The sequence below is a fragment of the Calypte anna genome, chromosome 19 (genome assembly GCF_003957555.1).
Source record: "Calypte anna isolate BGI_N300 chromosome 19, bCalAnn1_v1.p, whole genome shotgun sequence".
Lineage (NCBI taxonomy): Eukaryota > Metazoa > Chordata > Aves > Apodiformes > Trochilidae > Calypte > Calypte anna.
In genome coordinates, this window is record NC_044264.1 from 90,607 (window position 1) to 110,210 (window position 19,604).

At 43.8% G+C, this 19,604-nt stretch overlaps 1 protein-coding gene across 1 annotated transcript in view; it reads left to right on the forward strand.

Annotated features, from left to right (window-relative positions):
* MYBBP1A (MYB binding protein 1a) overlaps positions 1-19,604 on the forward strand; it is a 56,901-nt gene that overhangs the window by 27,177 nt on the left and 10,120 nt on the right. Inside the window, exon 24 of the mRNA XM_030462529.1 lies at positions 13,889-14,002. Coding sequence (XP_030318389.1) covers positions 13,889-14,002 — 114 coding nt within the window. The remainder of the gene's footprint in view (positions 1-13,888; positions 14,003-19,604) is intronic.

Here is a 19,604-nt window from a genome sequence, read left to right on the forward strand (position 1 = left end):
GCTGGGGCTGCCAGAAGACTGGATAAGTCCATGAACTAATGCTTCTACCCTAAAAACTTACTTTTTTTTTAGTCTGAGGATCAGGTGAAGAAGGAGAGGTGTTGCTGGTTGCACTGCAGTACCCAGGCTTCAGCAGAGCTCTGTGAGCTGGAAACAGGCTGAAGCATCTCTGGATGTGGTTTGAACAAGCATGCTTTTCCCTGGGGAAATACTTCTGGTTGACCAATGGATTGGAACCAGTTGGGAAGGGAAGACCACTAAATGAAACACCCCCAGCTACCAGGAGTCAGGTGTTGTCACTGTGTCACTTGTACTGGCAGACACTTTAGAGTACTCTCAGGCTGTAGCTTTTTCTTAGGGTTTAGGTAATGATTTGGTACCTGTCCCTTGTTCTTTTCCTTGGGAAAGGCACTAGGAGTGTACATTTCAACACAAATTACTAAAAGCCTTTTGCAATTATTTTTTCACTGTGGTCAGACATCAGTTTGGATACAGAGCCACAGAATGTCTTTGGTTGGGAAAGAGACCTTCAAGATCATCCAGTCCAACCTTTGGCCAACAGTAAGTCTCAGCACTAAACCATGTCCCTTAGAACCAGGTCACACATACTTCAGGGATGGAGACTCCACCACTGCCCTGGGCGGACTATTCCAATGTTTGACAACCCTTTCAGTGAAAAAATGTTTCTTGATACCCATTCCTAAACCTCCCTTGGTTGTAGCTTGCATCTATTTCTTCTTATTTACATTTAAAGCTCTAATGCTTAAGGATGTTGCAGTAGCTGGAATCATGATGATGCTATATTTGTCCATCAAGTGAAGTTTATTTTCTGTTAATTTGGCTACAGCTCTGCAAAAGCTGATGTAAGCACAGAGAGAGCTGTCATGAAACTAATAAAAGTCATTTAACTTAGTGTGGAGATGAGAATGGGCACTGAGACAGAGTTCAAAATGTCATCTTATGTCGATTAAATATTTCAAAATGTGTTTTTATAAAGTAGTCTGTGACAAGGAACCCTTTAAGATCTATCTAATAGAAAGTGTATTTTAGGTAAGTTGCTAATTTAATCTTGGTGCTTTGGCAGTCTCCCCAAAGGGATCAAACGTATATAGACATTAATTTTTACAGAACTCGAGCAATCCTGTGCCAGAGCTGCCATCACCAGAAGGGTAAAATATGATCACAAGTCCTGCCAAAAGTCTTGGCTGCTTGACAGTTATCCTTCTGAACAAGCTATTTCTGTGTAAATATCTAACTTAAAAGTAATTAAACTTTCATGTAGCAAGAACAGTTAAAAGCAGAGCAAAGCCTCAGAAGCCAGCACCCCTCTGCATGTGTGTGTGGGAGTGCTGCTCCTCCTGCTGAGAACAGATGAATGGCATCACTGCAGTAATGCACCCTTCCTTGCCTCTGTTCTCACAGTTTCCAGCAGGTGGTACAGGAAAGACTTGCTATGGAATATTCAGTATAAGCTGTTACTAATTATGAAGGAAAATAAACCTCCCAGGTAGGTACCAGCACCCAGTCCAGCTTTACCTCCTTCCCAGCAGAGAACTGAGTTGCTGATGCTAGCAAAGCACTGACTGGAAGGTGCAGAGCATCCTCCATCCCCTTGGCAGAGGTAGGACACTGTGTCTGTGTCCTCTGTAGAGTTGACACTGGGGGGAGGGCTCATCCCAGGGTCTGTCTGAGGTGAGTAGAGCTTCAGAGGTTGAGTTACCCACAGGCAGTGACAGCTTCTTGGGGGACAGAGTCTTAACAATGGCTGGTGCCCTCAGACTTCTTCCTTTTTATCTTCCTCTGCTTGGTATGCACCCTTCTTCATTGAAGAGAAGTTATTTGCAGCTGGAAAATGTATTTCCCATTGACATGCTTTGAACTCCAGGCAGTATCTGTTCCTGGTTGTTTTGTGTAAGGAGATGGTCAAGGAGAGGCTGTGCTTTGCAAGGTAAAGCTCAACTCTGGTGAGCTCTTGCACATTTTTGAGCTATATGCCCTGTGACATGTGGTTATCTCTAGGTATGTAAACTGTCCCTCTGAACTCAAAGGGGAAACATTGAATGCTTAAAATGCTTTGCTGGGTCAGGGCCAGAGTGCTTTGCCATTTTGGGCAGAGATTTTTAATTCTTAGGCCTTTAGGATGCTTGGGAATGTGGATGTTGCATCCAACCTTTCATTTCTGAGAGTTTCTCTTGCCCTGGGAGAGCTCAAAGAAACTATTTACCTTTGGTGGATTAGAGAACATACACAACATCTATAAATAGTCTCTGATACTCTTTGGAAAGGTGTCTGATGCCATACTAAGATGTTTCCCTTTCTGCTGAACTGCTTTATAAGCCAGCTGCTGTCTCCCTTTCCTCTGATTTGTGTGAGATGGTTGAAAATTTTAAAGATCTGTTTAAATATTTCAGGTCCTCCTGACTGCATTTAAGCTGAGTGCTTGAAATGCCATGGCATGATTTTTGAGTTGTGTTTGCATCAAGGACTTTTGTGTGCTTGTGGTGGATTTCAGTGAAAGAAATGCCCCCTGAGTCTGGCAGGCTCTCTTTGGAGCATCATGTGTGCTGGTAAGCTCTTTGGTTTTGGTTTTTTTCCATTGTGTCTTTTTTTGTTGTTGTTGCATTTCCTTGGTGCCTTTTAACTGTCTTTTGCAAAAAGTGTCTGGCAGATAGATGCCTGCATTGTCATGGTACAGATCCATAACAATTCCAGGCATTATTGACTGGCACAGAGAAACTGCCCCTGTTACAGTCTCAGTCTTTATATTCCCTCATACAAACAAAACATAAAAAAATCTCCTACATACGCTTCTGATTCTGGAGGTAGGGGCTCTGGTTGCTCTGCTTGCTGCTGGTTGTGTTGATGGTGATGTAGCAAATCTTTAGTAATGGAGGAAACACTGTAGTCTGTTGCTAGGAAGAAATAAGAATATTAAAAGCTCACATATGCTTCAGTTTCTCCTCTAGACACAGCTGCTGCAAGAGCCACCAAGGATGGGGACTGAGCATTAACATCCCTGCATCTCCAGTGGGACTTGCTGGGCTTAGAGATCTACCATATTGCACTGATGTTTTCCAAGCCTTGAGGAATTTCCTAGCTAAATGAACCTTGCCATCTGACACCTAGGGAGATGGGAGATGATAGATTTTAAAAAGAGAGTGAACCACCCAAGTGTGTTCTGCTCAGCCTGACAACCATCTCCCCTTGGGACACTTTGAGGAGATGTTTGTGTAGAGAAAATGGGAAGAGTTTGCTTGGAGGCAAGGTCACTGCCTTGTATTTTCTAACAGCATAACAAAAACAGGAGGGAAGAAATGTCTGTGGTGGTGCTGGGATTGGTGACTTAGCTTTGTTGTATGGCTCAAGCTGTATTCAAGCCACAAAACTTTTTTTAAAATGTCTGATAGAATTGTTGGAGTTTTGGGTGAGGGTTTCTTGCTACTGGATCTTGGGTTGGAGAGTACCAGTGTGTTGGAAGGGTCTTTTTGTTGGCAAGTGAAGAAAGATGAGAGCTTCTGCAGCCTGAACTGAGCTGCCAGCTTGGGCTCTGCTCACTGACAAGGACATTCTTGAGTTTGTATAGAAAGTGGTAGGTCCTATTTTGTTAGGATTTGGGGAAGGTAGGATTTGGCTGCTTCTGGTTCTGCTTCCCCTTGCATGTTTAAAATGCCACACTGCAAAAGTTAAAGCACAAGAAAAGGGGTTGGTTTTTGAGCAGGATTTCTCAGCAGCCTCCTAGGGTCTTGAGCCAGATCCCTCTTCCCCAAGGGGCAATGTACAGTCTCTCATCTCAGGGGGCTTCTCACAGTGGATTCTGCAAAATGAAAAGGTCTGCCTGGCAAGCATTCTAATTGATGAATCTACAAAGCTCAACCCAGTGCAATTTCCAAACCTTTTTTTCTTTTTTCCTTCTTAGCAATGCTATTTATTTCAATGTTCCAAAGCTACCAATTTCTACTGATTTGCGAGTACTCTTTTTTTTATTTTATTTTTATTTCATAATGTTTGAAAGCTAAACTTCAATAGCTTGACGTTTGGGGGAATTGGAATTCTAATTTCTCATTAGCTGCTGATAAATGTTCTCAAAAGATGAAAACCTTTGTCCTTGCAACATCAAGACTGGTCCTAGTGAATCAGAGACAGCAGCTAAAAGGCACACGTGCCTTGGGCAACATGGCTGGGGTTTGTTTTTTTTTTTTTTACTGCATGCTGCTCTTAAATCTCCTAAATTAGTAAAATTGACTTCAGCAAAGTCACTTTAAGTAGGCTGCATTATGCATAGCTGCCTTCTGAACAGCCTGAAGAAAATCCTGTTTGCATGTCTCTCCTGAACTGAGGAAAACTGACTTGTTTTCCAGAGGAGGTCTTTGCCTTAGGAAGTGTTGGGAAGAGCAGGCAGGTGAAGAACTGGAGGGGACAATTTTGGGTTTGGTCCCGAAGTGCTCAAGGTGTACAAGTAACCTGAGGTATGTTCTTCTTCTTGATGTTTGATAATATAATGTTATATGTGTGCAAGGTAAAAATGGGCAAAGGTGAAAGCTTTGGGAATGGATTGTTGTTGGTTTTTTGGTAAGAGGCAAGCCAGCACTGAGAGGAAGGGTAGTGCCCAGGTGATTCTGCAAGAGGTTTCTTTGATGTTTGGTAATGTTTCTTTGAGCTACTGGGATGCTCTGTGAGAATCTTTGCTTTCATCTCTTAACAAAAGAGCATTTCTTGCTATGGTGTTTCAACTGAGGAACATGTAAAAGCAAAGTGGAAATGCTGCAAAATAAACAGGACATTCTAAGAAACTTAAGTTGTCTTAGATTTATTTTTTTTAAAATTGTGGCTTAGTCTTAACTTGGAGAAAAGTGTGTTTGGAGAGGGAAATGGAGCATATTTTCTGCTTATTATTTTTAATGCAGGAAGGGGGAGTGCATTGCACAGGATCCATTGCTGTTCCTTGTCTCCTATGGTCTATATGCTGTGGTTACCAATATCCCACCAGGGTTTCAGTTCCTGTAATTACAGAAAGAGCAAAAAAACATCAGTGCCCGTGGTCACTCATCTGTGTTCTGATCCTGATTTATCCCCTGTTCTCATGGCTCACTTAATTATGGCTTTTTTTTATTTTCTCCAAGAATTTAGGATAATAAGATATTGACTTTATTTTTGGAGGGAAACATTAGACTGAATTGGCCTTTCTGATTGTAGTGGTTACCCCTGGGAGAAATGAATCTCTGTGCTCACCCAAAGCAGCAGCCCAATATCTGGATTGTTCTGTATGGATTGCTGTGTCCTGAGGGTCTGCCTGGTGGCCTCTGGTGAGAGGAGCGCCAAGTAAATGATGTCTTCCCCAGCCCTGAGTGCTGGTGAGCTGGATCTTTGTTGTATGCACATGAAATATTCAAAGCTACTCTCTAGCACCATCAGCCAGGCCTGGTGCAGGAGTTTGGGTGTTATTTACATCTTCTTTCTTCTGACTGCCCCCAGTGTCCTGCAGACCCCTCAGCTCAAGTGGAAGCCTGCCAAGGGAAGCCCAGGGTTTAAGTCCTCTGGAAAACTGCAGTGTCACATCTCCCTGTGTGTCCTGATTCATCTCTGCTGCCTTGAAAATCTAACAACATCTTACTTCTGTCACCACTGCATGTTAGATCGTGGTGAGTGGAGTGAGGGAGCTTTGAATTTTATTATTTTTCTTTTTTTTCCATGTTTTTTTAGTGTTGTGGGTTTTTTTCCCCTCCTCTTTTTCCCCAGCTGCCAACACAACAGCTTCTGTCTGTCACCACTACATGTTAGATCGTGGTGAGTGGAGGAGGGAGCTTTGATTTTTATTATTTTTATTTTCCTTTTTTTTTTAAGTGTTGTGGTTTTTTTCCCCTCCTCTTTTTTCCCAGCTGCCAACAGAACAGTGCTGGGGGAAGCAGCTGCACGTGTGCCCACTGACACTGGGCACAAATGTCCTGTTGCAGTGAAGAAGCACATTCATTCCCCATTTTCAGCCAGATTTAAGTGATGGTTTAAGTGCTTGTGTCTTGCCAGGGCTGTTTTCATGTTGAGGAGGATGTGGCAGCACAGCTAATGTGTTAAAACTTCCTGTAGTACAGACAAATAGTAGCAGCAAAGCCCACAGCCCATCTGAGCCTTGGGAGCAGTAGCAGAATTATATAGATTTTTTAACTTCCCACATCTGCTGCTTTAAAGCGGGACATCTGAACCATGGGTGAAGAGGTTGATGAAGCATAATAAAAATACAAAGGAGAGGGGAGTCAGGAGGAGTGGTTAGAAAGATGGAGATTTCCTTACAGTTTTGTCTCAGTCATTGTCTTCCAGGGAGCTTTGTACTTTTTCAGTAAGCAAGGTTGTAAAACCTCAAATCCAAAAGAGCTTCCAAAGTGGGGGCCAAGATCTCTGTGTAGCACACAACCCCATGCATTCAGTTTTCCCCTCCTTGCAGGTGTTTTACCAAGAGGTTTCTAGAATCTAGAGAGCTGGTATTTTATTTTAGAAATAAAAATTAATACAAAACCCCTCACAAACCCAACAGAGTGGATTGTTAATAGACCTAAATAGATTGTCTTCATCATGATGATGATCAGGTGAGCAAAATACCTCATGTGACCATTATTTGCAGTGATAGACAAGCTGTTGTGACTCCTTAAAGGTTCCCAGGTAGGAAGCATCCCTTCTGTACCTGTGGAAATCTGCATTTTACAAAGAAGAAAGAAGGTGTCCAATCTTTGCATAAAACTGGGTTGCAGTGCAGATTGGCTCTTCCTGACAATTGCAAGCACTTGATGGTCTAGGGTGTTTGATGGGCATCCACTGAGGAAGATTGCCTTTCACATCCAAGGTTGTAAAATATGATTTAGGTGTCACATAAAATGTTTAACACATTGTAATTAACAAGCCTTGCAAGGTTTGTCTCATCCCTTTGTTGCAGGAACTTAATTTCAACTCTAAAATAGAATGTTTTGATCACTTTTTGGCAAGGAGAATTTTGTTCCTGAGCACATCTATCTCCTATTTGGTGGGTTGTTTGGTTTTTTGTGGGTTTTTTGTTTTTTTTTTTTTGGCAAGGCCAGACTGATGGAGGGCTGGGAGGAAACTCCCCTTTGGCCCAGAGCACAGTGTTAGTGCTCAGGGAAGGACCAGGGGGTAGGGGTTGATGGGCAGGGGTTGACTTCTCTTGCATTCTGGTGCCTTGTCTGTTCCTGCAGGCAAGAGGGACACATTTACAGGTTTGGAAATTGGCATCTGATAAGACAACATCTCTGATAGGCAAATTGTATCTTGCTGCTGTCCTGCCAGCCTCAGACAGCAATATTGGACCATGTCAGGACCAGCTGAGGAAATGTCTTGAAAGAGCCAATTGATTAGCTTGAAGGCTCTGGAATGTAGCAGGAAATATTGAATTTAGCTCCTGCTGATCATGCAGAAGAGATTTTCATGGGGTTTTTTTGTTGTTTTTTTTTCCTGGGCCAGCAGGAGGTCTGTCTGTCTGCCTGCAGTCACCAGGAGTCTGTCTAGTGAAGGGTACCACAGCTTTCCTGCTGTGAGCTGGCCAGGGAGCTGTGCCAGTGCTGCCAAAAAAACTGTGTTGTGCCCATGTCCCTGGGTGCCCTGCAGCCAGCAGCTCAGCACAGGAGAGTTTCTCAGCCTGGCTGCTGCAGTGTGGTGCACAGCAGGGCTCTGAGCTCCTGAAGATGCTGGAGGAGCAGCCAGGAGCAGGATATAGGAAATGCACTCCCTGGATCCCTTAATCAGAGGGGACAGTAGGGTAAATTTGGGGTAAAAGTAGGTGTATGGTTTATAATTATATTTATAATGCTGCCATGGAGCAGTGGCAGCACATTTTTAAACTAAGGAATCATCAAGGAGATGCTCAGTTATCCTGGCACAGGCAGTTCTGCATATGTTATCATCACTGTCCCCTTTTTCCCGTCTGGATCTCACTTTTTGCATCTGAAGCCTCCCAGTGAGTTTTGTATGTTTAAAGAATTGGTGTTTGCTGCTTGTTCAGTGAGGATACTTGTTAAGGGTCTTAAAGGACAATTATTTTGTTTGTCTTCAACTTAGGAAAGAGACTTTTATTTTTCCTCTTTTCACCTCCCCCAGAGAACTTGCAGCTTGATCCTGTTGTGATCAGCAGACTGTAAGAAAGTCACAAGTTGAAATTCTGTGTTAAATATGTCCTGACAATTCTTAGCCAAGATGACTGTCTTGCCTCCAGTGTTGCAGTGCTCAGTCTCACAATTCTGATCATAATGTGTCAGGGCAGGTTAAGAGACTTGCAAATGTATATGGCAGGCATTGAAGTTGCTTCTAAGTGCTGCTATGAATTTGCTGTACAGAACGGGGAGCACTTCTCAGAATTTGCCCTTCTGATCAAGCTTGTTTGTTCCTAACTTGAACTCTGCCTGCCAATCAAACCTGTAGCTTATAGGCTCAGAAATGCTCCAATGCATGAAACAGATGTGGTAGAGAAATGAAAAAAAGCACTGAACCTCCAGACTGCTCTGTTGGAGCCCTTCTCTCCATCCCACCCCAAGGAAACTTAGAGTAGTTCCATGGTGGGAGCAGAAATGGGATAGATTGGCACTTGCTTCATGGCTTTGCATGGTGTCTGTTTTCTTTTTACTAAAGCTTTGACAGTAATTGGAAGACTGTGATGCTCTGAATAATCCATAAATGACAGGTGAGGTTATTCTCCTATAACCAATAGTCCTGTTAATCAGAGCTTGCTGTGGGTTTGGGTTTGGGGGGGGGGAGCAGGGTTTAAACATGGAACAGACTGTAAATGACTGAGGAAATGATTTCCTAGTTTGACAATTTAACTTGAAAGAAAGCTTATTTAGAATTTCTGATCATCTTGGCACATGTTCTTTTCCCCCACCTTTCCTGGTAGCATTTGTCACAAATGCAGTGTGTGATTCATGTGATTGCAGTCCCAAAGGGCTTGATAGGTGAGAATTTCTAGATGTGCAATTATTTTTTGACCTGTCTCTAGGGTTGGGGAAGAGCTGAGGATTATCAGAGGTGCTGCTGGCACTGAATCAGATGTGCTGGTGGGTCAGGTTGTGATCTAGCTTTGCTGTAGGGTTTATACTAGCAGGGAAGTACCAGGGCTCTGAAATACCAGTAACCTCTGTGGTGTGATATCACCTGTGTAGTTTTTGTCTCCTTGACTTCCAAGAACAGTGATATGCTGCTGCTTCTTCTAAGAATAAATTTGACTTGCACAAACTTGTAATTTTCCAGGTAACATTTTCTTGTTTGGTGTATAGGAGGGGAGAAAGAAGCAGTTGCTGCTGATGACATCCTTCATAATTCTGTGGCCATGATGCAAAAATGATGGGCCTGAGGCAGGGAAAATCCATCTTGATGCCCTTGGTAAGCTTGAAAACTTCCCACTGCTTCTGTTGTAAAGTGCAGGGAGCTCTGAAAGAGCTCAGATGCTCTCCTGGGACAGACCTACCAAGGCATTTCTGTCTTGCCATCTGCTTCAGGCCAACCAGTCAAACATTCCACTTTTCTCCTGTAAGCTGGAAATGCTAAAAGGAATTTGGAAGGGTTAATCAGCTGTAGCCTGCAAACTGCTTTGAGATCACCTGACAGTGTGGCTGGGTTAAAACTCTGACCTGGTGTTGCAGTGTGGACGCATCTTCAGTTTCAAAGCTGATGGTAGCAGAGGGTGACAGCTCATCTCAGTGTCTTTTTCTCATAGGAGTGTGTCTGCGTGGTATCTTTTTTCCCTTGCTTGCAAAGCCAGCTCCAGTCAGCCTCCTGAAACACTTGGGACTGAGAAAATAAGTTATTTTCACAGCAGAATCAAGTGTCTTCTTGTTAACAGTGTGCTTCTCTTTGCCAAAGAACCCAGATGCCTTCACCTCTTCAGCACTGCAAACAGAATCTCTGCATCCTTGCATCTTTGGTTTGGTTTTGGCTTTTCTCTTTCACAACTGCAGGGGTGGAAAGACAGTTTCATCTATTCCCCCTCCATCCAGCTCACTTGGATGGTGAGTCCTCTGGATGGTGACTGGGGAGATCTCTTCAGCCCTACCCAGCTCCTACACCCATGCTAGATCTTTGCTTTCAATAAGAAAATGGGTAGAGGGGGTTATCTTCTGCTTGCAGTTTTAAGTAGGCTGCATGTCTTGTCCTTGACTGCAAAGGACTGTCCTTGCCAGCTCTCCCTCCTTTTTAGGATCTAAATAAGCACATCTGGGAATCACCAGCAGATCTTGGTTACTGCAGTGAGCACCTTGACTGCTTCAGAAAGAAATCTTGACCACTTGTACTGAATGGCATTTTGTGTAATCATTGTAGGGAAGAAAGAAAAAATTTTCTGCCAAAGCTTGGCAGAAAATCACAGGGTCAGCACTGCAGACAGTTCTTGTTGGTTTTCTTCTCCCACGTGGACTGATAATGAGTGTTTCTGCCTCATTTAGTCACCTTGTTGATAGATACATGTGAGGCTGTATGTATGTATCTACTGTCTTGAATAGACTTCACTTTTATTTAGTTATTTACTTTTTTATGGTCTTTTCCTTTTTAAAAACTGACATTTAAGGAGAAAAATTTTTGATGGGGGAACTGGATGGCTCCCAGGGCACAGCATGGGCTGCAGCATTCTCCTTCACCCTTAATGAAAATCTCTAATACGGCTGTCAATTCCTTGTAGCTCTACTCACACATTCTCATCTCAGAGATTGCGTATGTGAGGGGGATGATGATTTTCTCTTCTGAACCAGACTAGAGTTTGGTAGCTGAGACTTTTGGATCTTCTGCTATTTTTGTCCATTTGTGGACAAAAAAAAGTGTTGATGGTATTTGGCTGTCTTGTAGGGCTGTCATGAACACAGCAGGCTTGATTTGGCACTGAGAAAATGCAGAGAATCTTGTGTGATATTCTTCGGAACAGTACTGTTCTGGCAGCCTCCAATATTGCCAAATGCTTGTGAAACATTTTTTAAAAATCCATGATGCTGGGGAGGGCAGGAGGGAGAGGGGCAGAACTGGGTCAGTTTTGAGCTCCAGGTCTGTGTTGAATTTTTGTGGGAGTGCTCTCCAAACTTGGAATTGCTTCTGGTAGAATGTGCAGCTGGTCCCTGTATCATGTAAAAAAGACATCACGAGCATGTTATGGGTAAATGATAGGCTATGAGAAATTATCAGGGTTGATAGTACTTGATGCAAAAGATTTTAACAAACTGGGGTAGTTTGGCTCCTCCTAAGATGTTCCGTGTGTGGCCCTGCACTTCCAAAGTCTTGGTGCAGAGGAGTTGGCTGTGCAAGGTCAGTGCCTCCTCTAGAAACAGGTCCCAGATATTTCTGAGGGAGCTGTAAGAAAGAAGCAGGAATTTAGACATGTGATGTATGGGGAAGATTCTTTTTATACTGCTCAGCAAGGAGAGGGCTTGTGTGTTGGAGCTCAGACTTTTCAAATGTATGTTTTTTTTAAAGGTATTTTTTTAAAACCTATGCTGCATTCATGTCATCTTTTGCACTCCTCCATTTCCTTGCGCACATACACACTAGAATCTCTGTTTCACAGAACAGGTAAGAGGTGGGGTTTTGTGACTCTTTTCTATATCTGAAGGATCTTTTAGGATTACCAGTATTGTCCCAGGAGCACCACTAAATGGTAGTGGTGTGTGTTTGCAAAAGTTTGCAGTTGGAAGAGCCTCATTCCATTAGATGGCTTTGATTGAAAGCTGGGGAGGGACTTTTTAGGATGTCAGGGACTGATAGGACATGGGGGAATGGATTCAAACTAGAGGAGGGGAGATTTAGGTTGGATATTAGGAAGAAGTTCTTCCCCATGAGGGTGGTGAGACCCTGGCACAGGTTGCCCAGAGAGGTGGTGGAAGCCCCAACCCTGGAAGTTTTTAAGGCCAGGCTGGAGAGGGTTCTGAGCAACCTGAGCTGTGGGTTAGGGTTAGAACTGGATGATCTTAAAGGTCCCTTCCAACCCTGAAAATTCTCTGAAAATTCCAGTTCTTTTCCTCACTGCCTTGCAGTGCTCCCACCCACTGCTGACTGGTCTGATTCCAGTCCATATTCCTTATCACTCTTGTGTCTGCTCCTCAGTTTGCCTCTTGAGCAAATCTGTAGTGCCAAGGTGCTATCAGGATAGCTCACCAGGGCTCTTCTCTGTGCTTTGCACCCACTTGGAGGATGAATGCTTTTATAACTGTCAGAGAAGAGACAGTGCCCTGAGGTTTATGACCCTGCCTGAGCATTTCAGAATGAATTATGGCCTTTCATCTACTCCAAGGGTCACATTCCCTTTGTAATTGCACTGAAGTGACTTTCCCCTCCATTTGGTGCATGCATGCAGACATGCCATTATTAGTTCTGTAAGGCACAGCCTCCCCATAATTACGAGGAATATGTAAGCCTGTCTGCCTGAAACATGACATTAGGGTGCTCTCATCAAATCAGCATAAATCTTTTGACACAGTCTCACTCGTTCCTTGCTGCATTTTCTCCCTCAAGCAAAGAAGAGAATTTCTGTTTGGGAGGGAGTGCTTGCTCTAGTTGGATCATTTTCTTTGGCTGTGCTGGTGCAACCTGCAGGTAACTGAGACACATGTGTGATGTTACTCTGTTGTAACACAAATACCAGTGCTAGGATTACCCATGTTCCATGTCCTGTCCACCCCAGAAGCCTGGAGTATGTTGTACAGGAAACACAGACCTCTTGAAGTGTTCTATTTGCCTGCCTACAACTTTGAATGGTCTCTGGAAAGCCAGGGATTTCTTCTCTTCCCTCACTGAGTTCTTCAGTAACCAGTGCCCTAGAAATGCACCAGATGTGTGGGTTCTGTATGGCCAATCTTTAGCCTCCTGCTGCATGTTTTTTCAGGTTGTTTCCTCTGGACCCCAAGGGGTATCTGAAGGCCAAGCTGGGTTTCACCAGGCTGCATTTTTTTCTTGAGGGCTCTTAGGCTTTTGATCTCAGTGGTGTCTTTGATATAAAGAGTTTTGCAAACTGCTCAGTGTGGTTAAAAAATGGCAGCACCTTGCTTTCTTTGGACAAGATTAACCCTTGATGTAATCCCCAGGGAGTTTTGTATTTATACCTGCATTCAGTTTTGGTCTGTGGGATTGCAGCTAGGGGCAACATTTTTTCTTTGTCTGTGGGTAGAATTTGCTCACAAACTCCATGCTGCTACAGAAATTTTCCCTTCAAACCCTCTGAACTATATGCACAGATCCTCATTATTGTATTCTGTGCATTTCTGTCATTTGCTTTTGTCCTTTGCTGTGTTTTTCTTGTTCCTAAGAAAGCCTTGAAAAACGGAATTCTGGAATAGAAAAGGACTTGAAAGAAGATTGCAGATTACTGTTGGTTTTCTACTGGTTACTCTTTTCATTGCTATGTTAACAGAGAGACTTAATGAGCCAGCTCGACTCCAGGGCAAGGCTGAGTCCTGCTCTGAACAGCAGTTTCCATCCAGGGTTCCTTTGAAATGATGCATTTGCTAACCTGCCAGCTTTTATTTTTGTTTCTTTGTGCCTGCATCAGGGTGTGGTAAAGGCTACAGTCACACAAAGGGCTGCCTGAAGACTCTGGGAGACTGAAAATGATGCTCTCAGAGCAGCTACTGAAGCATATTTTAGATATTAACTTCTCAATCTAAAAGCAGCACCATCCCTGCCCTCTCCAGTCACCTTCTCTATGTGCCTCCAACCAAACCCCATCACACTGTGTCCTCAGGACTGACCCTGCCAGGGTCCAGAGGATGTTTGTGTGTGTTGGTGAGGGCATGGAGCACCTGTAACCTGGCATTCCCAGGATGCTGGGCTTGGCTGTTTTCTTCAGCAGGATGTTGGAATTGCTGACACCTTCCATAAATAAAGAGTGTGGGGCTTCATGTCTCTTCTCCCCTTTCTCTTTCAGGCCCAGGCCTGTTTGCTGCTTCAGAAGGTTCTGCTGCTTCATGAGCTGAAGCTCTTCATGACGGAGGATGAGTGGGAGGAATTGATCAGAAAAAGCATCAGCCAAGTGACAGAGGTAACAAGCTGCAACATGCTAAGCATGCAGATAGCACCTAATGAGTGCTGCTTTTGCTGCTGTGGTGCTTGGCCTCAGAGCTGGAGCCTGGGGCTGTTCTTGGCACTTGGGTTCTGCCTGCTTGCACCAGGTCCACCAGGACTCCAGCATTCTGCTAACAGTGGTGTTCTGATGGACTTTAACAGGGTGTAAGAAATGTGCCTGGTACAGCTCAGGGGTGGCTTTGTATCCAAGAGACAGAGCTTGAGTTTTAAAGGGTGCACTCATACAGGTGTGGTTTTAAAAAAAAAGCTTTGAATTGAAAGGTATCATCAACATGGACTTAATTTCAGAAAATGTTTTGGAAGTTCTGTATTGGAATGAACTTCAGAGCCTAAGAGCTGGGGTGCACTGGACTTTGGACTCCTGGGGCATTGCAGGCCTTCTGGCCCAGACTCTCCTTTCTAATACTGTTTGGGATACCTTCAAATAAATTGGAAAATCTTTTGCACAGAAAAAAGCAGTGACAGAAATTGCATGGCTCCTGGATCAGTGACAAGGGCAGATTGTACCTGAAGAGTTTTGTGGTGCAGCTATTATGTAGGAGGGGGTCTGTAGGACAGGAGACTGCAGAAGCCAGTGCCATGTAATTATATTCTTATGGATTGCCATGAGGGCAACCAAGCAGCCAAATTAATGTTGTGATCTGCTGACTAAACTCGATGACATAAAAGATTCCAGTCTTGGTGTTCCTACCTAACTGTAGTGTTGACCTCTTTATAAGTGTAGCTTTCATGCTTTATTTCCTTCTTTAAATGCTGCTTATATGGTAATTTAGCCCATTCTGTAATTTATTATGTGGGAACACAACTTTTACCTATTGTTTTCTTTTGTCAAGGTAGGACGAAGTCTAAGTAAGTTTAAATCAAGGAATTGAGAGATTATTTATAATTCTTGAGGAAGTAGGTAATCCTGGGTTTCATTAGACAGTTTCTTTTTACTGGTTACATCAGGAATCCAATGGGTGGAGTTGGGTATGATTTTATTCTCCAGCTACCTAAAACATGCCACTCCTTTCAACCTGGTCATCTCCATATTTCTCTTTAGCAGCTGAATATTTGCAGGGCTTGGTGATTCACTGAGAAACCACACACATTTACAGTGCCTTTATGTCAGGGAAAGTTTAGCAGCTTCTGCAAACCATCCAGTACCTTAATGAGCTTTGCTCCCTAATCTGTCTCACATTTCTGTGGTCATCTGTGTTTAAGGACAAATTCCTGGGGAATATTGTTAGTTTGTTTGGGGTGTCCAAGGTATACCCTGTGGGCAGGAGGCCTCCCATGCTATTGAGTGGCAGTGGTGTATAAGGTGCTGCTTCTCTTTTTGGCCTGAAAAACCCTGACAGTGTTTGTGCAGAGTGCTCTGTTGGTGAACATCTATGTCTTGGGTTTTGTCTCCTTTCCTTCTGCTCCCCCCTTGCCCTTGCAGTGGTGGTTCCTTGGAACTGGGGCAGCTTCCTATCTTGAAATGTTGTTGTAATTAGGAGGTTTCAGGGACTTTATATCCCATGTTTTGGTTCATTGACAGTTTTGATTCATAGCCAGAGGCTGCCAAAATTTTTAAAGCTGCAAAAGGTGTTCTGTGTCTGGTGGTGCAGAAATGCTCACTTAGCTGAGGATTAGCTGGAAAAACATGCAGTAGCTCTCTAATGTAGTAGGACTATATTTGTATCATGACTTTTGGAGAAAAGTGTAAAAATGCCTTGTGGCAGAAATCAAAAGCTGGAAACTGAGTAGATTCAAAACCTGTAGAAACCATTTGTTTGTCAAAGAGAGGAATCCACCATTACAATCACTTGTTGAAGAGCTTATTAGCTCTGAGTCTCCAGGTGGAGATTGGGTGCTTGACTGAAGGAGGGGCTGCAGGGAAGTTAAAGGCTTGGGCTTGAAATTGTGGAGTTTGCTTGGACAGAAATGATGGCCCTTGCTGTCCCTGATGTCCACACATGCCTTTGGTTAGAGGGTAGGGAGGGCATTTGCAATGCTCAGACTTTCTCCTGCAGCTCAGTCTTGTCCCTTTTCATCTGAGACTTGTTTGGCTGGGCCATTCCAGGTCAGCCAGGATTTTGGAAGTGGCTATCTGAGTAGGTAGATGTTGATGTGTCAGTGCTTAGCCACCAGAACCTCAACTGAGAGCAGCAGTTCATGATGCTGTGGAGAATTAAGTTGCTACCTCTATCTGAAAGGTCTGCATTTGCAGCCATTGGCCATTCCTGCCACCATCCCTCACAAATAACTCTTTTAAGAGGAGTAAAATGATAAAACAAAATATTGCACCTTTCTTTGACCCAGGAAGAAGTCTTAAATAACCTGGGAGAGCCAACTCTTCAACTATGCTGATGGGAACTTGTAATACAAGGATCAGGGTTCTTCAGGTGACAGCTTCCTTGTGAAAGCTTCACTTTTATTGACTTTTCTTTGCAGGTATGAGGCTGGTAGGTCTTGGAGTGCAGGACTGCTGGTATGAGAGAGGGTGGAGGATGCAATCTCCTGGCATCTGCCTTCTCATCCTGGCTTGCTCCAGTGGTGGCATTGCATCCCTGCAGATGAGTTGGTGAGGAGCAGGGAGCCTGGGATGGTTTGAGGCAGTGGTTTGAGACATGGTGGAACTGGGGGAAAAAAGCCAAGTGAGATAACTGCAGTCTTGGATGTCATTGAATTATCTGCGCAAAACTAAGAGGCAAATGAGATGGCCAGGAACATGAAATGAAGAGACAGCTTCCTGAAATAGCAGCTCCTGCTGCTGGGAGGCAGTGGCTCTGGTGCTTACATAAGCTTAACTTGTCCTTATTTGTTCTGAAAATGTTGAAGCATGCTTATAAAACATACACCACATCAGGAGGGGAGCACGTTTGCCATCTCGTTCCTGCCAGCCATGACATCCCAGAGGGTCTTCTAGAGTTGACTTGTTCTTGTGAGAGCCCTGCTTGCTCTTGGTGCTTTTCACTTGTTCTGCTGGGTCTGAGCTGAAAACCCTTTTCCTTAAGCTCTGGGACTGCCAAGAAATGTCTCTGGCTGAGTTTTGTGCTCCCAGGTCCTAAGTAGTTATTTTCCCCAAAGCAGAAGCTTGCTACAGCTGTTGGAGTTTATTCTAATGATGGCAGTCTAGACAACTGGGTTGTGTTTACAGCATAAAGAGGTGGTGTTGCTTCATGTTGCAAATGACAGAGCTCACCTGAGATGCTAGAACATTCACAGAGGCTTCTTCCTCTTGGAGGGAGCTTTGTTCTTTTATCAGCAGGGCTCAAAGAGCTTTACAAAGGGAATTCAAAGCAGGGAGTTGTTGATGTCATGGAAAAAGTATTTTACAGTAAGCCCAGAGCTAATGTATTTAGCTTACTAAAGTCATTCACCCTGTTTTACAGAGGACAGCACTTGTCTGGGAGCTGAGCCAAGAATCAAACTTGGGTCTCCTGAACCATCCCAGCAACTCTCATGAGCATGGACAGCCTGAGTGTTTCTTAACTTAGCTTCAGAACAGCCCAGCATCTTGGATAGAAGTCTCTGTCCCCATGTTGTCCAAGGAGGATGCTGATTTTTTGGGGGGACCTCAGATTGCCTGGAGCCCTGTGATGAGGCTGGGGCAGAACTGGAGAGATCCCAAGTTTCCCATTTCATGCAGGGAACTGTAGCACAGGTTTGGTGAGGGATCTCTGGGGGGCTGGTGCCAGGGCTCTCACACTGGTTTTTTTTATTATATCAAGCTCCTGAATTTGATCTGTGAGTTCTTCCACTTGTCATTTTGGGCACATTTGAGTGTTTGTTCCCTTTGGTAGCTATATTTCTGTTTTCTTTCTGATATGTTACAAAATTGCTGTCTTGGCTTTGGAGTGATCTTGAAGCCCTGCCAACTTTTTAGGACCTCATTGACAGATTTGGGGCAGGAAGCTCCAGAATCTGAATACAGAGAATTAGATGGTTTCATTCCCTTTTTTTTTTTTTCTGTCATCCCTTTCCCAGGGACTAGCTTGCCCTCCTGAACTGAGGTGTTGTGTGTAACTCCCAAGCTATGATGTGAAAGTGAGGGGTAAGTGGGGAGGGATTTTGAGCAGCATTGCAGAAGAATTTTCACCACTGAACAACTTGAAAACAAAACAACCTTCAGAAAAACTGTTGGTAGAACTGCTTTCTCTGGCCTGTACATGGCAGTTTCCTGAGGGTTTCCTTTGTCTGTCTTCTCCAGTAAGTACCTCAGAGGAAGGGCTCAGCTTTACCACTGTTTTTTCCTTTGCTTGTTTTGTCACTGTCACATCCTGCAGTAAGGGATGGGCAGAGCAGATAGGATTCAAGTTGGCTGCTTGAAGCCAAAATGGGATTGAAGCATCCTGGAAGGGAAAAATAGTTGCAGAATCTGACAGCTAACTGAAGTTAGCTTCAGTGTGAGCCCAAACCACTCCAGGTCACCTCTTTTGGAGACTTTGAGGTAAATACAAATCCTCAGGAGACACATATGATGCCTCCTTCCACTTAGGTGCTTACTTAGACTTGGTTCTGTGAAAAGGCCCAAGTGTCAAAGGGCAGAGGACTGCATGGCCTGTGCAGAGGGTGGGATAAATAACCCAAGACCTCCTTTCCAAGCCTCATACTTTTTGAAAGTTACTCTATGCTCTCTGAAGACTTTTATTGTGTGACATCAGAGGGTTTTGTGGCTCTTGGGTTGTTCGGCTGGGGATTTAAAAATATAACTCACTGCAGCCAGGCAGAATGTGTGGGGGAGAGAGGGATGTACTACAGAGCCTTCCAGGGGAGACAAGTCCTTCATTTCTGAAGGGCATCACATTTGATTAGTGGTGTCTTAATTTGTAGGGGGATAAATTATTAACAATGACTTCATCAAATCTCTAAAAAAGCCATTCTTCAGTTTTTTTCTTGAAGATCTCCTGAACTTTTATCTGTCTATCTTTATAAATTCTTAATTCCTTGCCCTTTCTCAGCCTCTTAGCTTGTAAAATGAGGCCAGTAGTGATTTAACTGATAGCTTTGACGTGCATTCAGAGCACTGGATGTCTCTGTGGAGAATTCATTCTTCTCTGTTCCCTCAGCTCTCCTGTACAGTTTTTCCTTGCTGCATTTTCAGGTGGCCTATGGGGAAAACAAGAATCTTGAACTTGGGAAAGTATTGACATCTTTTGTGAGAATGGCTTCTGAGTTTTTGGCCTCCTCCCTCTAATAAAATAAATAGATGTGGAATAAATGTGGCAATAACTGCCCTTTAGCTATACCTTCAGAATGTGGGTCTGCTTGGCCCCTACCTTCCCTCTCTTGGTTCAGGAACAAGCAGAAGCTTGGTGGTTCCCTTCCCTTTGTGAGCATTTTTTTGATGGCTTCTTTTCACCAGAGAGGCAAGGAAATCAGTTTTGAACATTTAAACTTTCAGGTTTTGGAGCTTTTATGAGAAAGAACAAAGGGAGGTGGCAGTGCTTGACTTGCTGCTCTAGCTTGGGTTTTTCTGTTGTATGGTGAACACTGTCATGAAAGGAAGTATTTGGGAACTGCTTTCTTGGATTGTATTTTTGGAAGCATTTGCCACAGCCTGCATGACTCAGTGGTGTCACTTTGCCTCT